The 24,309-nt window shown below is 38.1% G+C and overlaps 1 protein-coding gene and 1 pseudogene across 8 annotated transcripts in view; both read right to left on the reverse strand.

The window, feature by feature from the left end:
• Positions 1-24,309, reverse strand: part of Cplane1 (ciliogenesis and planar polarity effector complex subunit 1) — a 153,452-nt gene that overhangs the window by 25,951 nt on the left and 103,192 nt on the right. For 7 of the 8 annotated variants that reach the window (XM_071612672.1, XM_071612673.1, XM_071612674.1 and 4 more), the window contains exons 47-52: positions 22,908-22,938; positions 22,251-22,382; positions 19,141-19,306; positions 17,536-17,594; positions 16,945-17,112; positions 12,506-12,630 (exon numbers count right to left, since the gene is read on the reverse strand). In XM_071612672.1, coding sequence (XP_071468773.1) covers positions 12,506-12,630; positions 16,945-17,112; positions 17,536-17,594; positions 19,141-19,306; positions 22,251-22,382; positions 22,908-22,938 — 681 coding nt within the window. The remainder of the gene's footprint in view (positions 1-12,505; positions 12,631-16,944; positions 17,113-17,535; positions 17,595-19,140; positions 19,307-22,250; positions 22,383-22,907; positions 22,939-24,309) is intronic. The other variant, XM_071612678.1, reaches the window with a different exon arrangement.
• Positions 14,405-16,146, reverse strand: LOC139705817 (raftlin pseudogene; annotated as a pseudogene).

Raw genomic sequence — 24,309 nt, forward strand, 5'->3', positions numbered from 1 at the left:
GGCATCAAATAACATAGGTTTGAAAACAATTTCTTTTTTCATGATTGAACCCAGAGGAGCTTTACCACTGAGCCATATCCTCAGCTTTTTTCATTTTTTATTTTAAGACAGGGTCTCGCTAAGTTGCCATGTCAAGTTGGTGAAAATGGCCTCAATATTTTGATCCTCCTGCCTCAGCCTCCCAAATTGCTGAGACTACAATTGGTGTGCACCATGATGCCTGGTTAAATGAGGTAGGTTCCAAAAAGAGCATCTGAGGATATAAAATAGGCAGAACTGGGAAATGAATCTAGGTCTTGATTCTAAAACCTAGACCTTCATTAAAGTGACAGTTAAGTTGGGATAATAGCTGGGCACATGGTAGTACTGTTGACACTGTATAAATGCTATGGTACCATCTATTAATATCTTTGAACATAATTTATTTACATTTAGCTATTTTTAGGTCAATCAAAGCTAAACAGCCATTTTTCATTTAGCCAATTATCCAAGTATTTCATTTGTTCCATGTAAGGGGTAGTACAAAGAGGAGGAAGAGAGTGTTACTACACTCTAGCATGGTTCACAACATTTTATAAGAAACTACAGCGTAAGACTTATTGTACCTCTTCCAGAGGGGCATAAACATGTTATTAAGGATTCAGAGACAGAAAAATAACTATTTTAGCCACCATTTACCACTAATCTTCACAGCAAACATGCAAGTTAAATATTAGCTTCAATTCAGAAATGATAATGCAGAATTTAAACAGAATATATCAGATTGGAAGAACTAAACAAGAGTAAGGATGCTTTTAAGATACAGAAGTGAGACACTATGAGTGTAAAAGTATAAGGGAGAATTTCAAATAAGGAATGCGAGTTCAAAAGCATAGCAGGTGGCTGGAAAATGAACACAGATTATATGAGGAAAGGAGTCAGGAACACTTGGAAGATGGCCTGAGGCCAGGAAGGGTCTATACATATCTCTGAGCTTGTAGCAGATCACCTCACCTGGTATATTCAGCAAGAGCAGGTGGACCAAAAATTGGCTGAGGCCACACTACACAGTCAAGAGTGCAAGGTGGGAGCTGAGGATATAGTCAGTTGGCAGAGTGCTTGCCTTGCATGCACAAGGCCCTGGGTTCAATCCCCAGCACCATCAAAAAAAAAAAAAAAAAGCAAGGTAATAATGAAGAATTTTCATGGGGCAGATATGAGAGGAAGACACATTTCCATGTATTCCAAGACTTCCCTCAGATATTAAAAAATCATAGTAACTATAGAAAACATTCCACTGCTGTCGTGTATTTAAAAAAATAAAATCAATGACAGATAAAAAAAATTAATAATGATAAATAAAGGCTGGGATGTATAAAAAAAAAAAGAAGTGTCTGTTTCAGGACTAAGGTTGTGGCTCAGCGGTAGAGCGCTCGACTAGCTCATGCAAGGCCCTGGGTTCAATCCACAGCACCACATAAAAATAAATAAATAAAATGAATGTATTGTGTCCAACTACAACTACAAAATAAATATTTTAAAAAAGTGTCTGTCATTCATTTCCTCATTTATTAATTGGCGTGTGTGTGTTTGTGTGTGTGTGTCTGTGAACTTCTTTGAGTTCTTTACATATTGTGGATATTAATCCTGTGTCAAAAGAATAGCTAGCAAAGATTTTTCTCCCATCCTGTGGGTTCTCTCTTCACATTCTTGTTTCCTTTGCTATGCAGAAGCTTTTTAATTTGATGTCTTCCCATTTATTAACTCTTGGTATTATTTCCTTTAGGAATCCTATTGAGAAAGTCATTGCCTGTGCCTACATGTTGGAATGTTGACCTTATGTTTCTTCAAGGATTTTTGTGATTGATTTTTGTGTGAAGAAGATCATTGGTATTTTGATGCGGATTATACTGAATCTGTACATTGTTTTTGGAAGTATAGCCATTTTAACAATGTTAATTCTGCCTATCCATGAATATGGGAGGTCTTTTCATCATTTTTTGTCTTCCTCATTTTCATTCTTCAATGTTCTATAGTTTTTATTGCCCAGACCTTTCACCTCCTTGTGAAAGGAGATTTATTCTTCAGTATTTTTTTCTTTTTCTTTTTTGAATGGTTTTATTTTCCTGATTTCTTTCTCAGCAGATTAATTATCGGTATAATGAAAATCTAATGATTTTTGGATCTTTTCACATTGTTTATTGGAGTCTTATAATTGTACATAATGATGGGGGAAAGCTATTGATTTTTGTATGCTGATTTTCTAATCTGCTACTTTACTAAATTTGTTTATTAACTCTAATACTCTACTAATGGGGCTTTTTGGAACTTCTAAATACACAATCATATCATGTGCAAACAGTGATAATTTGATTTCTTCCTTTCCTATTTTTAATCCCTTATTTCCTTCTCTTGCCTACTGCTCTGGCTAGAACTTCTACTACTATATTAAATAAGAGTGGTGGGAGTAGACATCCACACATCCTTGTCTTATTCTGGATTTTAAAGGAAATGCTTTCAGTTTTTCCCCATTCACTCTGATGTTGGCTTCGGACCTGTTATATATAGCCTTGATGATATTGAAGTAGATTCCTTCTATCTCCACTTTCTTCAGTGTTTTTATCGTGAATGCATGCTGAAAATTGTCAAAAGCTTCCTCTGCATCCACTGAGATGACTAAGTCCTTAATTCTATTTTGTGATGAATTACATTTATTGATTTGTGTATGTTAAACCATGCTTACATCCCTGGAAAGGAACCAACTTGGCAATGTTGAATACAATTTGCTAATATTTTATTAAGATTTTTGCATCTAGGGGCTATGGCTCTGATTCAGTGGTAGAGCGCTTGCCTCAAATGTATGAGGCACTGGGTTCAATTCTCAGCACCATATATAAATAAATGAATAAAATAAAGGTCCATCAACAACTAAACAAATATTTTTAAAAAAGATTTATGCGTGTATGTTCATCAGGGATATCAGTTTATAGTTTCCTTTCCTCGATGTGTTCTTATTGGTTTGAGTATGAGTTTGACACAGGCTTCATATAATGAATTTGGAACTGTTCCATCCCTTTCTATTTCATGAAATAATTTGAGAAGCACTGCCTATCCATGAATATGGGAGGTCTTTTCATCATCTTGATGTTAGTTTTTTTTTTTAATATTTATTTTTTAGTTGTAGCTGGACACAACACCTTCATTTTATTTATTTATTTTTATTTAGTGCTGAGGATCAAACCCAGGGCTTCGCTCGCACATGCTAGGCGAGCGCTCTACCGTTGAGCCATAACCCAAGCCCTTGATGTTAGTTTTTATTTAATTGTCTGGTAGAATTCAGCTGAGAATACATCTGGTCCTGGGTTTCTCTTTGTTGAAAGGCTTTTAATTCCTGCTTCTATCACATTGCTAAGTACTGGTTGGTTTAGATTTTCTATGTTCTCTTGATTCAATTTTGGCAGGTCTCGTGTGTAGAAACGTATTAAGTCTTTCAATTTATTGGAGTATAAATTTTCAAAGTATTCCCTTAGTGATCTTTGGATATCTGTGATGTCTGGTGATTTCTACTTTTTAATTTCTAATTTTATTAATTTGGGTCTTCTCTCTTTTTCTTTTGGTTAAATTTTGGCTAAGGGCTTATCAATCTTGTTTATCTCTTCAAAGAACCAACTCTCCATTTCATTGATCCTTTGAATGTTTTTATTGTTAATTTCACTGATTTTTACTTTGATCTTAATTATTTCCTTTTTTCTACTGTCTTTGGAATTGGTGTGTTCTTTTTCACGAACCTTAAGATATATCACTCGGTTATTTATGATCTTTCTGATTTTCCTATGTAGCCACTCATATTTGTAAACTGATTTCTTAAAACTGCCTTCATAGTGTCCAGAGGTTCTGGTATATTGCATAACTATTATTACTTCATTATAAGAACTGTTATATATGTGTAATAAGAATTGTAATGCATTCCACTGCTGTCATGTATTTAAAAAAAATAAAATCAATAAAAGATTAAAAAAAAGAATTTTTAAATTAACTCCCTGGTATGAAATAAAATTAAAAAACAGAGGTGGGATGGGGATATGGCTCAAGTGGTGGCACGCTCGCCTGGCATGCGTGCGGCCCGGGTTTGATCCTCAGCACCACATACAAACAAAGATATTGTGTCTGCCGAAAAACTAAAAAAATAAATTCTCTCTCTCTCTTTAAATAAAAAACAAAAAACAGAGGGACAGTGTTTTCTATCTTGAAATTTTAGTTTAAAACGAACAGTGTGTTTTCTTACTATAATTCAATCAAAAGCAAGAGAACAGGCACAGTAGAACATACCTTTAATTCAACTCACTCAAGAGCCTGAGGCAAGAGGATCACAAATTTGAGGCCTGCCTCAGCAACTTAATGAGACCTTGTCTCAAAATAAAAAGGGGTAGAAATGTAGCTCAGTAGCAAAGACCCCCGTTTAATCCCAACTTACCCTCCTCCAAAAAAAAGCAGGAGTTGGAGATCCAACATGGCAGCGGGCGCGGAGAGATCAAGTCTCTGATCTCTTCAGCTGCGTGGGCATAGGGAGTCGTAAACCGTCTAAATGCTGTTTGCTCAGGATCACTAGGCAATGCTGAGCTGACGTGGATCTGGGGCGAACAGTCTGGGCCTCTCAGAACACACACCGAGCCCGGATTGGCTGAATTCAAGCTCCCGTTCGCCTGCTTCTTGCAGACAAACTGCTGTGACTCAGCACTAAACGATCCCGCTGAAACAACTGGTCGGCCCTTCTGAAACTACGGAGGTTAATACCAACCGAGCCTTCATACGCAGTGGCCACAGGATTGAAACGGGGCTTGGGAGAGCCAGTCAGGACCCACCCATTGCATTGGTCACCCGGCAAAGGGAAACGAACTTTCGCCATTTGCATGGGATACCACCATTGCAGAGAACTGACGTCACCAGAATGCGGCGGAGGAGATAACTTCATTGAAACCAGCGGCGACAGGTGTGTAACCCCCTAGCCTTCCTTCTCCACACAGCAGGGAAACCTTAAGGGCCCCTCCCAGCTCTCCCGTGAGTGCGATAGCCAAACCGAGGGAATCAGGAGTGGTGTGGAACTCCCGGCTACCGCTCCCACCAGTGCTGACAACTGAGGTCTCTTACACCAGCTACCAGGGGCGTGGCTACCAGAGGGCTAGCAAAATTCGCTGAGTGTTCTCAGCCCCAAGCTCTACAAACTTAGGGTCTGACGGAATGGCAAACAGAGAGAGTGTGCCCAGTCGTTCATGAAAACAGGGCTCCCGGGAGCAGCAGACCTGGCGTGTAGCCAGTATTATGGTGAGCGTCACCGGTGAGCGGGGCCTGGCTTGAGGAAAAGTGGGGAAGTGACTAGACACAAGAGAAGGCCCTAGGCACTCAAGATTGGAGACCCGCCCAGTCTGGGAGGAGGAGCTGCGGCACAGTGATTGGTTCCCGCGTATTGAGAGGAGAAGCTTGGCCCGGTAGGCACAGCTCCACCTACTGGAAGAGAAGTTAATCAAACTTTAAGACTGCATTTATTAATTTTTTTTTTTAATTTGGGTTTTTTTTTCATTTTCATTTTTCTTGTTGTTTTAAAATTCCTTATTCCTTAATAGGACACCCATAGCACAAGAGTTAATAACAAGAATCAACAAATGGGACTTACTTAAACTAAAAAGTTTTTTCTCAGCAAAAGAAACAATAAGAGAGGTAAATAGGGAGCCTACACCCTGGGAACAAATCTTTACTCCTCACACTTCAGATAGAGCCCTAATATCCAGAGTATACAAAGAACTCAAAAAATTAGACAATAAGAGAACGAACAACCCAATCAACAAATGGGCCAAGGACCTGAACAGACACTTCTCAGAGGAGGACATACAGTCAATCAATAAGTACATGAAAAAATGCTCACCATCTCTAGCTGTCAGAGAAATGCAAATCAAAACCACCCTAAGATACCATCTCACTCCAGTAAGATTGGCAGCCATTATGAAGTCAAACAACAACAAGTGCTGGCGAGGATGTGGGGAAAAGGGTACACTTGTACATTGCTGGTGGGACTGCAGATTGGTGCAGCCAATTTGGAAAGCAGTATGGAGATTTCTTGGAAAGCTGGGAATGGAGCCACCCTTTGACCCAGCTATTCCCCTTCTTGGTCTATTCCCTAAAGACCTAAAAAGAGCATGCTACAGGGACACTGCTACATCGATGTTCATAGCAGCACAATTCACAATAGCAAGACTGTGGAACCAACCTAGATGCCCTTCAATAGACAAATGGATAAAAAAAATGTGGCATTTATACACAATGGAGTATTACTCTGCATTAAAAAATGACAAAATCATACAATTTGCAGGGAAATGGATGGCATTAGAGCAGATTATGCTAAGTGAAGCTAGCCACTCCCTAAAAAACAAATGCCAAATGTCTTCTTTGATATAAGGAGAGTAACTAACATCAGAGTAGGGATGAAGAGCAGGAGAAGAAGATTAACATTTAACAGGGATGAGAGGTGGGAGGGAAAGGGACAGAGAAGGGAAATTGCATGGAAATGGAAGGAGACCCTCAGGGTTATACAGTGGAGGGGGTAGAGAGAGAGGAGGGGAGGGGAGGGGAGAGGTGGGGAGGGGGGAGGGTGGAGGATGGGAAAGGCAGCGGAGCACAACAGACACTAGTATGGCAATATGTAAATCAATGGATGTGTAACTGATGTGATTCTGCAATCTGTGTATGGGGTGAAGGTGGGAGTTCATAACCCACTTGAATCAAAGTGTGGAATATGATATGTCAAGAAATTTGTAATGTTTTGAACAACCAACAATAAAAAATTTAAAAAAAATTTTTTTTAAATTTTTTTAATTTTTATTATTTTTTAAATTTAAATTTTTATTTTTTTATTATTTTTAAAAATTTTTTTTTCTTTTGTAATTTTCTAATTTTTTTTGTCTTTTCATTTCTTTTCAATTTTCTTTATTCCCCCTTCCTTGAATTCTACCTGCCTACTCTCATTCTCTTTAGTGACTTCTTCCCTTCCCTTCTAATATCTTTCCTCCCAAGCATCAAATAAATTTATAGGAGTAAACAGTAACTCAGCAGTCAAACAGAACAAGAAGTAACATGAGCAGCATGAAAAAGCAAGGAAGAAAAGGAGTACAAACAATGCAGGACAGTCTAAATATTCAGGAGGACCTAGAGTCATCAGAAAAATGGTCAAATAAAGAACTCAAGGAATACCTTAGACAGATGGAATGGAACCTCAAAAAGGATATGAGATAGCAAATTCAAACAGTGAAAGAACACATTGAAAATGAATTACATAAACAGATAAAAGAAGAACTTAAGCATCTTTATCAGGAGATAGAGATTATAAAAAAATCAAACAATAATTCTAGAAATGAAGGAAACTATAAACCAAATTAAAAACTCAAATGAGAGTATCACTAACAGAGTGGAGCAAGTAGAAGTCAGAACGTCAGATAATGAAGACAAAATATATCATCTTGAAAAGAGTCTAGCCAACTCAGAAAGGCTGGTAAAAAATCACGAGAAAAACATCCAAGAGATATGGGATAACATAAAAAAACAAAAAAAAACCTACGAGTCATCGGGATAGAGGAAGGTATAGAGATTCAAACCAAGGGAATGAGTAACCTGCTGAATGAAATAATTACAGAAAACTTTCCAGAAATAAAAAAGGAAACAGATATACAAATTGTAGATGCATACAGGACACCAAACATAAAAAATCACAGTAGACCAACGCCAAGACACATTGTTATGAAGATATCCAATATACAGAACAAAGAGAAAATATTAAAAGCTACAAGAGAAAGGATGCAGATTACATTCAGGGATAAACCAATAAGGTTAACAACGGATTTTTCATCACAGACGCTGAAAGCGAGAAGATCCTGGAACAACGTATTTCAAAAACTGAAAGACAATGGATGCCAACCAAGAATTCTGTATCCAGCAAAATTAAGCTTCAGATACAACAACGAAATAAAAATCTTTCATGATAAACAAAAGTTAAAAGAATTTGCAGCCAGAAAACCAGCATTGCAAAGCATCTTGAGCAAAACACTACACGAGGAAGAAATGAAAAACAATACCAAAACCATCAGTGGGAAGTGCCTCAGTAAAGACAGAGGGCGGGGGGAAAGCTAATCATGGAGAAACAAACTAAATTAAAAAAAAAAAAAGATAAATATTCAAACATAGCTGGAAGTACAAACCATATATCAATAGTAACTCTAAACGTTAATGGTTTAAACTCTCCAATAAAGCAACATAGGCTGGTAACATGGATTAAAAAAACAAATCCAACAATATGCTGCCTCCAGGAGACACATCTGATTGGAAAAGACATACACAGGCTGAAGGTGAAAGGTTGGGAAAAAATATACCACGCACACGGTCCTTGTAAGCAAGCAGGGGTGGCCATCCTCATTTCGAATGAAATCGACTTCAAGGCTAAGTTAATCCAAAGGGATAAGGAAGGACATTATATACTGTTAAAAGGAATCATTCACCAACAAGACATAACAATTATCAATATTTATGCACCAAATAATGGTGCTGCGACGTTCATAAAACAAATTCTCCTCAAGTACAAGAATCCAATAGACCACAACACAATAATTATGGGTGACTTCAACACACCTCTCTCACCATTGGACAGATCCTCCAAACAAAAGTTGAATAAAGAAACTATAGAACTCAATATCACAATCAATAACTTAGACTTAACTGACATATATAGAATATATCAACCATCATCAATTGGATATACTTTTTTCTCAGCAGCACATAGATCCTTCTCAAAAATAGACCATATATTATGCCATAGGGCAACCCTCAGTAATTTTAAGGGGTGGAGATAATACCATGCACTTTATCTGATCATAATGGAATGAAACTGGAAATCAGTGATAAAAGAAGGAAGGAAAAATCCTACATCACATGGAAAATGAACAATATGTTACTGAATGATCAATGGGTTACAGAAGACATAAAGGAGGAAATCAAAAAATTCTTAGAGATAAATGAAAATACAGAGACAACATATCGGAATCTATGGGACACAATGAAAGCAGTTTTAAGAGGGAAATTTATCGCCTGGAGGTCATTCCTCAAAAAAAGACAAAACCAACAAATAAATGAGCTCACACTTCATCTCAAAGCCCTAGAAAAGGAAGAGCAAAACAACAGCAAATGTAGCAGAAGGCAAGAAATAATTAAAATCAGAGCGGAAATCAATGAAATTGAAATAAAAGAAACTATTGAAAAAATTGACAAAACTAAAAGTTGGTTCTTCGAAAAAATAAATAAGATCGACAGACCCTTAGCCATGCTAACGAAGAGAAGAAGAGAGAGAACTCAAATTACTAACATACGGGATGAAAAAGGCAATATCACAGCAGATGTTACAGAAATACAGAAGACAATTAGAAATTATTTTGAAAACCTATATTCCAATAAAATAGAAGATAGTGAAGACATCGATAAATTTCTTAAGTCATATGATTTGCCCAGACTGAGTCAGGAGGATACACACAATTTGAACAGACCAATATCAATGGATGAAATAGAAGAAGCAATCAAAAGACTACCAACCAAGAAAAGCCCAGGACCAGATGGGTATACAGCGGAGTTTTACAAAACCTTTAAAGAAGAATTAATACCAATACTTTTCAAGTTATTTCAGGAAATAGAAAAAGAGGGAGCTCTTCCAAATTCATTCTATGAGGCCAACATCACCCTGATTCCGAAACCAGACAAAGACACCTCAAAGAAAGAAAACTACAGACCAATATCTCTAATGAACCTAGATGCAAAAATCCTCAATAAAATTCTGGCGAATCGGATACAAAAACACATCAAAAAAATTGTGCACCATGATTAAGTAGGATTCATCCCTGGGATGCAAGGATAGTTCAATATACGGAAATCAATAAATGTTATTCACCACATCAATAGACTTAAAGATAAGAACCATATGATCATCTCGATAGATGCAGAAAAAGCATTCAACAAAGTACAGCATCCCTTTATGTTCAAAACATTAGAAAAACTAGGGATAACAGGAACTTACCTCAACATTGTAAAAGCTATCTATGCTAAGCCTCAGGCTAGCATCATTCTGAATGGAGAAAAATTGAAGGCATTCCCTCTAAAATCTGGAAAAAGACAAGGATGCCCTCTATCACCACTTCTATTCAATATAGTCCTCGAAACACTGGCCAGAGCAATTAGACAGACGAAAGAAATTAAAGGCATAAAAATAGGAAAAGAAGAACTTAAATTATCACTATTTGTGGATGACATGATCTTATACCTAGCAGACCCAAAAGGGTCTACAAAAAAACTACTAGAACTAATAAATGAATTCAGCAAAGTGGCAGGATATAAAATCAACACGCATAAATCAAAGGCATTTCTGTATATCAGCGACAAAACTTCTGAAACGGAAATGAGGGAAAACACTCCATTCACAATATCCTCAAAAAAAATAAAATACTTGGGAATCAACCTAACAAAAGAGGTGAAAGATTTATGCAATGAAAACTACAGAACCCTAAAGAGAGAAGTAGAAGAAGATCTTAGAAGATGGAAAAATATACCCTGTTCATGGCTAGGCAGAACTAACATCATCAAAATGGCGATATTAACAAAAGTTCTCTATAGGTTTAATGCAATGCCAATCAAAATCCCAACGGCATTTCTTGTAGAAACAGATAAAGCAATCATGAAATTAATTTGGAAAAATAAAAGACCGAGAATAGCAAAAGCAATTCTAGGCAGGAAGTGTGAATCAGGCGGTATAGCGATACCAGATTTCAAACTATATTACACTGCGATAGTAACAAAAACAGCATGGTACTGGTACCAAAACAGGTGGGTGGACCAATGGTACAGAACAGAGGACACAGAGACTAATCCACAAACTTACAACTATCTTATATTTGATAAAGGGGCTAAAAGCATGCAATGGAGGAAGGATAGCATCTTCAACAAATGGTGTTGGGAAAACTAGAAATCCATATGCAACAAAATGAAACTGAATCTCCTCCTCTCGCCATGCACAAAAGTTAACTCAAAATGGATCAAGGAGCCTGATATCAAATCAGAGACACGCCGTCTGATAGAAGAAAAAGTTGGCTCCGATCTACATATTGTGGGGTCGGGCTCCAAATTCCTTAATAGGACACCCATAGCACAAGAGTTAATAACAAGAATCAACAAATGGGACTTACTTAAACTAAAAAGTTTTTTCTCAGCAAGAGAAACAATAAGAGAGGTAAATAGGGAGCCTACACCCTGGGAACAAATCTTTACTCCTCACACTTCAGATAGAGCCCTAATATCCAGAGTATACAAAGAACTCAAAAAATTAGACAATAAGTTAACAAATAACCCAATCAAAAAATGGGCCAAGGACCTGAACAGACACTTCTCAGAGGAGGACATACAATCAATCAACAAGTTCATGAAAAAATGCTCACCATCTCTAGCAGTCAGAGAAATGCAAATCAAAACCACCCTAAGATACCATCTCACTCCAGTAAGATTGGCAGCCATTCTGAAGTCAAACAACAACAAGTGCTAGCGAGGATGTGGGGAAATGGATGGCGCTAGAGCAGATTATGCTAAGTGAAGCTAGCCAATCCCTAAAAAACAAATGCCAAATGTCTTCTTTGATATAATGAGAGCAACTAAGAACAGAGCAGGGAGGAAGAGCAGGAGGAAAAGATTAACATTAAACAGAGACATGAGGTGGGAGGGAAAAGGAGAGAAAAGTGATATTCCATGGAAATGGAAGGAGACCCTCATTGTTATGCAAAATTACATATAAGAGGTTGTGAGGGGAATGGGAAAATAAACAAGGGAGAGAAATGAATTACAGTAGATGGGGTAGAGAGAGAAGTTATTAAACATTTTCAGTTGTATACATTTGTACCATATGTTAACTATCAGCATATCCTTTTAATATGTAATCATTCTACAAATAAGTATGTTTTACTTTAGGAATCAAAACCCAATTCAAATATGGGAAAATTAACTAAGAAAAGGTTAGCAATGAATAACAGGTATATCTTCAAATATGGGAAAAGATGCCCAAAGGTAAAAATATATTATTTCAATGTGAGCTTCTTTTCATTCCTCTTCTAAGACATGGCCACTCTATAACTACCAAAGCTTGAGTTGAACAAATGTCTACTTTAGTCAGAAATACAAATAAAAAAGACTCCCAAATAAACTACCTCTAATCCACTGACTGTTCAATTTATATTATGAAAAGGCCACTAGTTAAAAAAGATTTATAGGGCCTTCTCATTTCAAAGCAATAGAACAAAATCCTGGTACAGCTAAGTCTTTATCTATCCCTTGCATTCTGTTGATATCAGCATTCTTTGTTACTAAGATTTATAGCTTTTACTGATGAAAACACAACTGTGGAAATAAGAAGGAAAAATAGGTCCAAATTACACAAAATTAAAAAAGCTTTAAGTCTTACCACATCGCCAATGTGAATCTTGAGATGGTTCAAGTGTTTGCCCTTTATGGGTATGACTTGATTTTGAAACACATTTGACTTTTCCAGGTTGATTTATCAGAAAATTATGCCCATGGTGATACTCTCTACAACAGAAATTACACAATAACTATTATCCCTAATATCTCATATAAGTGACAAATTTTAATATCTCAAAAATCCCAAATTATAGCCCAGATGAATATATGCACTTGACACTCCTTTTTTTTTTTGTATCTCAGTGTTATTTTAAGATTAAAAAAAATTCGTCGTAGATGGACACAATACCTTAATTTTTATGTGGTGCTGAGGATTGAATCAAATGCCTCACACTTGCTACGCAAGCACTCTACCACTGAGCTACAACCCCAGACCCTCAGGATTACATCATGACTCTCAAGAAATTATTTGTTTTATGTCATACCTCAAACCTTGTTCATTTGTTTCAAAGAGATTATTTTTAGTTCTCTCTCTACCCATTTTAAATTCTCCATATATTTACCAGTTACTTAGTATTTGATCCCCTACTTTATTCTAGAAAAGACACAAGGGGAATATTTGGCATTTTATTTATTTATTTATTTATTTTAATTTTTTATTGTGGGTTGTTCAAAACATTACAAATTTCTTGACATATCATATTCCACACTTTGATTCAAGTGGGTTATGAACTCCCACCTTCACCCCATACACAGATTGCAGAATCACATCAGTTACACATCCATTGATTTACAAATTGCCATACTAGTGTCTATTGTGCTCCGCTGCCTTTCCCATCTATTTGGCATTTTAAATAAACTCCAAAATACAAATGCAAATGATCTGATTATGTTTGGGTCTGTGTTGGTAGCACTTTCTGTAGGCTCTTATTAATGTTCATGATTCTAATTACATAATTGTCAAAGGTGGTATCTTTTTACTACCAGATGATTTATTGCTATAAGTAACTAAACAAGAAAGAGAAGAGATAGGCTGTTGTTTCAGTCAAGACAGTTGGCATTCTCTCTCCAAGGTCTGCCAGATGTGTCTACTCAAAGCCTTAACAATTCTTTCTGAACAGTATAAACATGAGACCCAGCATACCTGGGTAACAACTGGGCCAATTATACACTGATTAAAATAGCACATAATGAGGGCACCCAACCAGGCAGGATGCCCTGAACTGACAGAAGTAACATGTATTCATAGGATGTGTTGAATACAAAACCTTAAAAAAATTTTCTTTTACATTAATACTAACACAGAACACTTTTAAACATTCTTCAAGAATAGGTGCACAAAGAATTACCTCTTTATTTCCGAATTCCCAGCACCTAGGACTGTTTTGAGAAAAGCCGGGAGGCTGAGCACCTCCCCTTCCCAATGATGTCACTTTCTTTGCCAGAGCAGCAAGGTCTAGCTGGAGAAGAGAACCAACAGGGCTCCAGGGGGTGGTTAAAAGTCACCAGGCAGCTGCTGCGCAAAGCAGCAGGGGATGGACGCTGCCCTGGCAGGGTGGGAAGGGAACAGCAACTTTGGTTGGACCCAGGGATCCATGGATTTGACCCCAATGTGCCCTGGTGGTCCTGTGGGATTGTCCTAGGCACTGGATGGTCCAGACCATCCCTGAGGAAGAGTGGTGGAGCCAGGGCTGGGCCTCCAACCCTGGGGTCTAAAGGAAGTAACCTCACCCAGCATGGTAACACAGGGTCATTCCACTGCCTTCCAATCAGATGTACAGAAACCAGCACTGACAGAGACGGGTCCTGGGAGAGCCTAGTGAGTTCACAAGGAAAGGTCAAGCCAAGCCAAAGGGTAGCACACAACACTAGGGCAAACCAGCTGCTGGCAAGATGCCTAGGGTTTGCCAGTTCATCTAGTTTTAGTGCAAACTGCTGAGACTCAGTTTTCTTCTGCTGGAGCAGGCTTTCCTACAACTTCCTCTGCACCCCCATTCCCAGCATCCTTTCCAGGACTGGAGTGCTGAGGGCCACTGGGCCCCTGGGCCCCTGGCAAAGCTGACAGGACCATTCTGCACAGCCTCATACTCCACAGGACCCCACCCAGATAGCTGGCAGGGGCCATCTCTTCTTCCCTGACCTCTTGCATGGGGATGTTAACCTCCTTGGAGGCCCCATCTTCCTGCTGCCTACCCAGCACACAATTTCCCACATCTCTGTCTTTGGAGAACTGGTCTTCTAAATTCTCATTTTCTTCTGCTAGTCATTTGTCTCTGACACTGTGTTTACCTTTGGGTTTCCTCAGCTGTGCATGTCTTCTTAGGAGAATTGCCACTGAAACTTTTAATTCCTTCTTGATTTTCTGAAGTAGATACAGTCTCTGAAGTAAGACAGTCGGCTTGGTGGATACGCTCCCTTCCCTGGTAGTCTTGACAATGTGAGTTGGTAGCACACAGGTGAGCTGCCAGCCTTGGGATGCCCGTGAGTTCAGCAGAGTCATGCAGTCAGTCTGAATCTCCATGCCTTCAGGGCCATCCATTGTTTAACAATAGCATCATAGCCCTGTCTGCTTTTGCTAACTTCTGTACAAACAGCTTCAAAGATGAATACTACATCAGTCAAGCTGTGTAAGGAATCATCCGCCATTCCAAGGTGGAAGAGTGAATTCACCAGGACTCCTTTCTGTAAGTGGCCACTCATGTGCTCCAACCAGTTGGCATCCAAACTCCTCGCTATCTGGCCATTCTTGGAGACAGCAGAAAGGAATACTGATGGGACAGTATTGCCAGCACTTCTGATAGCTCTTCAGTTTGTTGAAAGGGCAAAAATCTCCATTTTCCTAGAGAGGAGCCTTGTATGTGTGTCCATCCACTGTTGGGCTCATCCCCTATGGGGAAAATCCTCCACCCTCTCCAGAGGATAAGCTGGGCTCCTTGGTGAAAGGCAGCTCCCCTGTGTGGCCTGGGCTGGGCTCTGGGCTCCCATCCACCCCTGTGGGAGCAACACACACGTCTGCAGCCCCTGGCTTCTCATCCTCAGTGATGCATGGTCTCCACATACCTTTATCACTGCTCTGGCATCTGTGGCGCCATTGGCAGTGGACGCAAGAGGGCTGCTGCCTGCTGAGTTCACAGGGGAGTGATACTGAGGAATGACACAACAAACTCCAGGCCCCGACTTGCAGCCTCCTGGACCTTCATAATAAACTCTGGGATGATATTTTATCTGTCAGATGGTCTAAGGAGGAACAGCAATCTAATTTGAAGATGTAACCTTCATTGTGAAGATGAGTCTTCTGAGATCTGTCAGTTTTCTTGACCGAGATTGGCCCTAAATATGTGCTGGAGGGGAATCTTTTCCTGCCTGTGAACGGGCTGCCCAAGGGGTGCAGGGTGGCCAGGGAGAACCCCTGCTGGTACAGCTCCAGGAGCTGGGCTGGCAGGTCCCTCAAGGAGGCCAGCCTCACTGCTGAGGACCATGGGAGCTCCACAACATCCAGAGTTGTGAACTACAGGAGGCAGTACTCATAGGCCACATCCACCTTGTTTTCTACCTGAGGCCTCTTCAAAGTTGAATAAATATTCCCAGGCCATTCCTCGTAGCACTTCCCTAACTTGTTCAATCCACAGCCCATTTCAGCAGATTTTGCAACTGGCGGTGGAGAAGGCGCAGGCTGGGTTCCCTGAGACAGTGTGTTGTGTCCTGGGAGGAAAGCGGGTGCGGGGGGGGGAAGAGGGGGGTGGCACTGCCTGCTCACGTATCAGTCCCTCAGGTGATTGGTGTATGTGTCCCTCCCCAAAGCCTAAGGCATACGTGCTCCCGCTCACTAAAGGTGGTAATTTTTAACAACACAGTGCTGCCAATTCATGTCCACCACATGGATTACCAACAGATATAACTTTGCATGTTTGTTAGCCATATACGAGAAATTTTACACTTGGGTACATTAGCACTTTCAATTAATTTCTGCTTAACGACTTCTACCCAAACCTACTGTCTGTGATTAAGGTGAAATACACAACAGTAACTACAATCAGATGAACATAACTTGGAAGGGCAGAGAGGGCAGCAGGAGAAGAAGTAGCAAGCTGATGGGAGCTGGCTGTTCCTGCCAGAGTGAAGATGACAGGTAGAGAAACAGGGAGATAGCAATTAGGAGTCAAATTAGAGAAACAAATCTTAACAGAAACTAAAAAAAAGAAGACAGTACTGGACAGATATGAAATGTCACACTTCAGGTATACTGAAGTGCTTTGTTACAGCTTAGTTAGAAAGAGAATGCCATTTTTGCCTTTTTCCTTGTGATTCTATACATTTATAAAGACCTCATAAATAAGGAGCTATTTTGTTCTTTATCATCATAATTCTAAGCAGGGTAGATGCAAATACACTGAGCTTCAATCACAAAAGTGATACTTTTTTTTTTTTTTTTAACTAGGTCCAATGTTATTTTTCCAAATAATATGGTGAATTGTGTCTTACCTCCTTGGAGAAGGGCAGCACTGGTGTCCAGAATGCCAAGCAGTGCTGGGTTTGTTAGGAGATGGTTTCTGTGCAGTTACTGGCAGTTGTACTGATTCTGATAACAGTTCATTCATCAGACTGTATGCTTGTGTGATTCGCCGACTATAGTGGTCAGAGAGCAGCAACCTTTTAGATAAAGAATTAAACACCATTTATTTAAAAAGTCACTTTTAGTTCTTATTTTCAGAGGGAACACAGTACTTTTGTTTTAGTACTTTTCAAATCCTTCTAATCGTCAGATTTCTGAAAACCATTAGGAAGTAGAGTATATTATTAAAGACATTTGTAGTTATGGTCTTGAGGGTATTTCCCAAATACACATACATATCTGGTTGGGAGAGAGAGTACAACAGAAATGAAAGTCATAAAAACTGTATGGTGCCAATAATATTTGAAAGCAAATTTCTAAAAAAGGGTGCTGAGTCTAATTATTTTCTTTATAATGATATCTCCCACAATTTTCTGTTTATTGACTAGAAGACAATTATGAAAATAAATTTCTAAGGATTATCTACCAGAAAATGCTCAGGATATAACTTCCAAGCTTACCTATCTTTCTCATGCTTCATCTTTTGTCTCAGCCTGATTTCCTTTGAAGTCATGTAAAACTGCATAAGAAATATTCAGTTAATTCATTATTGTTCAGCCAAAAAAACCATTAGACATAATTCTACTATTTAGAAAATAGTACAAAATGCGGCAATATTTGATAAAACTTTCTATCCTAAAGCAAAACATAAAAATGTTAAATTAAAACATCATATAATTAAATGGAATGCAAAATGTATTTTACTAGTTATATTTTTTCGACAGAGGACATCCTACAGCTGCATAGGGATATAGACACTTTAACTTCATCTTCAGTCTGGTGATTAATTTCCCCAGTAGCTTGGTTGAAAAAGCAGAAAGAGACACTCATTTAAAATCATTTTAATATTGTCAAATATTTATCAAAAGCCTACTGTAATGAGTTTGCTATAATTTATAAATTTTTCAAAATTATATGTCAGAAGGCAAACTGAGACAAATGTCAAATATATATATATATATATATATATATATATATATATATATATATATATGATTCCAGAACATGAAGAATTATTATTGTAAGACTAGGATGGAGCTCAGTGGGAGAGTGCTTGCTTTAACATGTCCAAGGTTCGATCCCTAGAATGGAATAAGAATAAGAGGAAGAGGAAAAAGAAGAGAAAAATAAGACAGGTAAGTAAAATACATTCTTTAAATAATAGTTCACCTACTTTTACATCATATGGAGTTTAAATGGGGCAACCTTATCTGGAAAATAAACTTACATCATTTGTTAATAATGCTTTAAAAATGAAGTGTTATCATGTTTTATTTCAAATAGCAAAGTAAGGGATAAACTGTAATCTAACTATAAGCTAAATGTGATTTTCACAGTAATGTGGTTATCAAACACTACTTTTTTTTGCTTGGTAGCAGGGATTGAGCCCAATGGCACTTAACCACTGAGCCATATCCCCAGCCCTTTTTAATATTTTATTTAGAGACAACGTCTCACTGAGTTGCTTAGGGTTGCGCTAAATTGCTTTGAACTTGTGGTTCTCCTGTTTCAGCCTCCCAAGCTTCTGGGATCAAACACTACTTTGTTTTACCTTCTTAAGAAAAACTATTCCTGACCTGAACATGGTGATGCCCGTATTTCAGGGCTCAGTAAATAAATGCTAACAGTTTAAAGGCATTTAAAACACACACACACACAGATGACTGCTCTGCTGGTACATGATTAGATCATAATTTTATTCTTTGCAGAAAACAAGTTTAAAAATGGCTTTAACACACATATATCCATTATTTAACTGCTACTCACTCTCAGTGAAAAAGATACACAATCACTCAACCTCCTCATTTGTTTAAAATATTAAAGTCATAATTAACTTGAGGGAAAAAGAATACTTAATATAGATCAACAGAATATAGTTTGCACAATATCGTGCTATACTTTGCTAATGTAATTTCTCAACTTTTCCTGGCATAAGTAAAATGTTGACTTTTTATCCGCCCAATAAAAAAAAGAATCTAAATTATGCTAATTTCTTTTGAATATTTGCCAGAAAAAAATATAGACGTTGTATAATAATTCCATTACCCTTGATACTGCAGACTTACTGGATTGCTTCTGGCACAGAAGGGATCATGTTCTTGCCCTCTCTTTTCTGCCAGCTGATTTAAGTACTCTGCCATTCTTTCTTTTCGTTTTCTTTTCATCCAGGCTCGAATCTCTCTTCTCTCCTTCTCAGTTCTTTGTGGACATCTGCCAGAAGAATGCTGAATCCTGTGAAATTTAATGAGCAAGGCATCATTGGCTTTTAAATTGGTTGTGTAGGTAAGAACTACCACAACTTAATAGTAGTATTCGCTTGAAAAGACATTGCCCTGTCTTGAAAGTAATGTACACTTATGGTCTCTAATCAACTTGTTCCAGTCTCATTCCCACAACTCCAGAGAAAATGGTCTCAGAAAGTTCACCAACTATTCTCTGTAACACTTGCTTTAAATGTTATATTTAAACAGCTTTTCCCTCTTTAAACTGTCTTACCTGGGTCTTTTCTTACTCAAAACACTACATAGCCTCCTTTCATCTCTGCTCACCACTTCAATATTGATGCCTTAAAGGTTCTGTTTTGGACTTCCTTATCTACCATTCAGTTCCTGGACCATCTCAACCACTTCTCTTTTTTTGTACTTTCTAATTTTTTTTCATTTGTTCTTTTTAGTTATACATGGCAGTAGAATGAACTCTGGCAAATCAACCACTTCTAAAACCTACACACACAGGTAAGTTCCAAGCTGCTGCTCTTCTGGATCTAATCCCATCTTCAGGTCCACGCCACACGTCTCACAATCTGGCTGAGTTAATGACTAAGTATGGCAGGAATGTACTGGCTGGTTCATTTCTGAAATATGGGTGACTCCATGGGTGACATGGCTTGAGGCCCTAACACTGATCTAGCTGAAATATTCTTAAAATGGTGCTGGCATTCTGAAACCCTATCTCCCTGATTCTCTTTCCTTCCATCTTTCCTCACAAACATCTCCCAAAACAAATCTCTTATACATCAATCCCATCTTGGCTTCTGCTTCTTGGAGGATCTGAACTAACATAAGTTGCACTTTGGGTGGTCTGAGAAAACAGGGGATAGATGGTAGTGTGTGAAAAAGACACCATACTAGATGGAAGCTGGGTCACAGATACAGACATTGTGGTTTATTCTGAACACTTGCTTAACGAGTTTGGCTCTTGGGATGTGCCAGGAAGGATTCCCAATAAAATCCTAGGCACTGAGTCTAATCAATTGCTAGTAGACAACATCTCACATGTGTTGTCACAACCTGTTGCTTGAGGAATTATGTTATGTCCTTTGTGACTCCACTGGGAGAGGATTATGGGAAGCCTGTGCTTGGTTTCCTCTGGAATTTACCTAATGTGCCTTTTCCCTTTGCTGACTTTCCTTTCAACCTTCTTGTTGAAAATTCATATTTTATATTTCATATTTATGGCCACAAATATGACTAAACACTGTGAGCTCTCCTAACAAAATGCTGACCCTAAGGGTGGTCTTAGGAACCCTCAACTTCAGAGCAGATCTGCATCTGCTCTGCAGTCTGACAGCTGGTCCCCACATTTCATGGCTCCCTTTTCTTTTCCTTCACAGGCATTTTCCAAACAAAGCTCTTCCTTATCTAAATCCCACCTTGGCATCCGTCAGAGGACTTACAGTTAATATTAGCGAATGAATGTTATCCTGGAACTTTACATCTAAAACTACATTTTCCAATTTGCTAAAGAAATTATCATCAGTCATGTAAGAAAACCTATCATCCTTACCTCCTGACAGCCTCCAGTGTTTATTTACCCTGTGACTTACACTCTCCGTTTTGATTCACCTCATCTCTGGACTCTGGAAGTAAGTCATCCATCTGGCTCCCAGGTCTAGCTGATGATAACCTGCTGCTGAGCTCTGCTGCCAATAGTCAAGCCAGCTTAGTGCTTCTGTCCCCACACAAGGTACTCCCACACCCTTCCAATGAACAAACTCTAGCTACATCTGAGTCCTTGCCCTTTGTTGACCATCATATCTTTGCATATTGTCTGTCTGTAATATCCTGTCTTACAGTTACCAGTCATTAGCCGAATACAATTTCTATTAATCCTGAGATACGAATCAAATTCCGAAATTGTGACTCTGCTTTTTGACTGACCTTTTTTCCCTGAGCTCCCATAGCACACTGACAGAACTTGATCCTACATTTACATCCTTTCAAGAGTAGAAACCAAATATTATTTTTATATAATTTTAGAAAAAAAAAGAACTATTAGAGTTAACTAAATTCATTAGTTTAGGAAGTTAGGGTCTAACATGGTCTTGATATAAGGTAATAATATAGTAGATAAATTATATAAACAAAAATAATCTTTTTTTCTAAATAATTTTAAGTTATAGATGGATAGAATACCTTTATTTATTTATCTTTATGTGGTGCTGAGAATGGAACCCAGGGCCTCACACATGCTAGGTGAGCACTCTACCACTGAGCCACAACCCCAGCCCTTCTTTCTTATTTTTTTTTTTTTATTTATTGTACTGTTTTCTTTTAATAGTCTTGGAAGTTTGATGATAACACACTGTACTTTCACTGAAGTAATAAGTGGAATTATATCTAAAACAGATAAGGTTGACTGTTTTCTATGAAGCAACTAAGGGGTATAAAGGAAAATAAAGGTGAGCGAGCCTTTATTCCATCCAGGAAGAGCTGCATGGAAAAGTATTTTAACCTAATGTTCTGTAGAAAGGCTACTGCAAAAGTAACCTAAGGGTTAGTATTCTGGATAAAATGCCATGAAGTAAACCATTAATTACTTTTAATAAGAAACAGCATTCATTCTATGTTGTACTTACAGTGATTAGACCTGAGAAAAACTCTCCAGATATAGATGTGCTCTGTTAGTTAAGTACAAAGTACACTTTGGGGAACATGGAGGAATGGCATACATCACAAAAATTATTTAGGTAGAAAAACTCCTAAACTTCAAATTTGTTTAATAAAAATTACATTGAAATGTGGCAAACCATTTACATTCCTAAATCAGAAACATTTTGAATGGGTTAAAAAGTAATTCTTTAGCGGCTAAATGCCAGCTTAGCATGCCAGAACCCAGTGGTCCATTCGTAGCATCAAAATAACCACAAAAAGGACTCTTAGTGAGTCCAGATTACCTGGAGATACTCCTTGCTTGTTGTTCTGTTAAACCAAGCTCTTTACTGGAAACTCCGCCTCTAGTTATAAGATCATTGATAATGTCTGCAATGTCAGTCAATCCAGCCATCTGGAGTGGATCTACTGAAATACTTCAATTGCAAATGAAATTTGACAAACAGAAACATTTAAGCATTTACAAATTAATTACATTAGGAAAAAACAAATATAAAAAACTATACCATTCAAGAGCGTAAATAGACACAAAATGATATGTGTACTTTTCCTTTTATTTCTATAATTCTGGTGTCTCCCACAAACACTAACTCATCAACAACTGATGACTTTGTAGGTACTCTTAAAAAAAAAAACTTTAGGCCCAGGAGAAAACCTCTATGGGTCTTGTCTGTTCAAATTTAATACATACTGAGTAAAAGAAAATGTAGCAAATGTAGCCTATTGTATTGTAATTACCTGTGTTGAAAAAGCAAGGGATGTAACAACATTTCTCAGTTTCTCAGAACATTCCATTCCCAATAGAAATTTATTATATTTCATTAAACTTCAAAAAGATGTATAATATATAAGTTCACATTCAAAGGACAACAAAATTTCCAGGACACATATTCATACTCAAATTTTAAGTAAAATAATGAACTACTTCTTAAAATATTTACCTTTCAAATAATTCATCACTGTTATTCACACCTAAAAAAAAGGAAACATTAATAAAAGTTACACATATTGGAAAATATCTAATTTAAACCCAGAAGATGTTTACTTGGAAGAATAGGATCCAAAGAATGATTTTTAAGCCTTGCCCAATATAAACTAAGTATCTCTAATGCAAAACATTTAATCTATTTAACCTTCTACATGTTTAATCTGAAATATAATTAAGTTAATATAGGGAAAATGTTCTGACATCTCATCTCAAAAAAGTTTCCTTGTTAAGATTTTATTAGAGCTCTTCGCAATGGCACACACCTGTAATCCCAGTGGCTCAAGAGGCTGAGGCAAGATCGAGAGTTCAAAGCCAGCCTAGGAAATTTGCCAAGGCCCTAAACTACTCAGTGAGACCCTGTCTCTAAATAAAATATAAAAAAGGGATAGGGATGTGGCTTTGTGGTTAAGTGCCTCTGGGTTCAATCCCTGGTTACCTGCCCCCTCCCACCCCCACATGCCCCAAAGGATTTTATTAGACTAAGAGTAACTAAACTTCTCCTCAAACTTAGGCATCCACATGGGTTTTTTTGTTTGTGTGTTTGTTGTTTTTTTTATGTGTGTATGGTGGGGTACTAGGGCCTGAACCCAAGGGTACTCTACCACTGAGCTTTATTTCCAGCCCTTTTTTATTTTTGAGACATGGTCTTCCTAAATTGTCCAGGCTGGTCTTGAACTTGTAATCTTCCTGCCTTAGCCTCCTCAGTCATGTTTGTTTGTTTTGGGGGTAGCTGTAGATGGACAGATGCCTTTATTTATTTTTATGTGGTGCTAAGGAATGAACCCAGTGCCTCACACACGCTAGGCAAGCACCCTGCCACTGAGTTACAGCCCCAGCCCATGAATAGTAATTTTAATATGAAAGAATTTTGCTTTCTTGAGCACATATTGTTCTATTTATTAATCTCCAATTCTTTTATCTTTGTTTTCAGGGTCTGGGCACTTGTGAGTTCTTAATAGTAATTCATTAAATTTAGCTAAGAGGGAAATACTTCCTATAAATGTAAAAGAAAAAAGTTCCATTAAAGAAACATTTCCCCCCGCTGTACTGGGGACTGAACCCAAGGGCACTTTACCACTGAGCCTCATCCCCTTCCTTTTTTATTTTTTCCTTTGACACAGGGTCTCACTGAGGTTGACCTCAAACCTTGCGATCTCTTGCCTTGGCCTCCGGAGTCACTGGGATTACAGACAGGCATCATCACACCTAGCCAAGAGATACTTTCTATCGGTGTTTGAGTGGCCTCTGCAGATCTACTCATGAAGAGAGCTTGAAGGATTCCCTCCACCAACTGGCTGGATGAGAAAAGTGAGATCTTAGTCAAGATGGTAACCTGTCAGGTTAAAGGCTGAAGT

This window comes from Marmota flaviventris, chromosome 5 (genome assembly GCF_047511675.1).
Source record: "Marmota flaviventris isolate mMarFla1 chromosome 5, mMarFla1.hap1, whole genome shotgun sequence".
NCBI classification, from domain to species: Eukaryota; Metazoa; Chordata; class Mammalia; order Rodentia; family Sciuridae; genus Marmota; species Marmota flaviventris.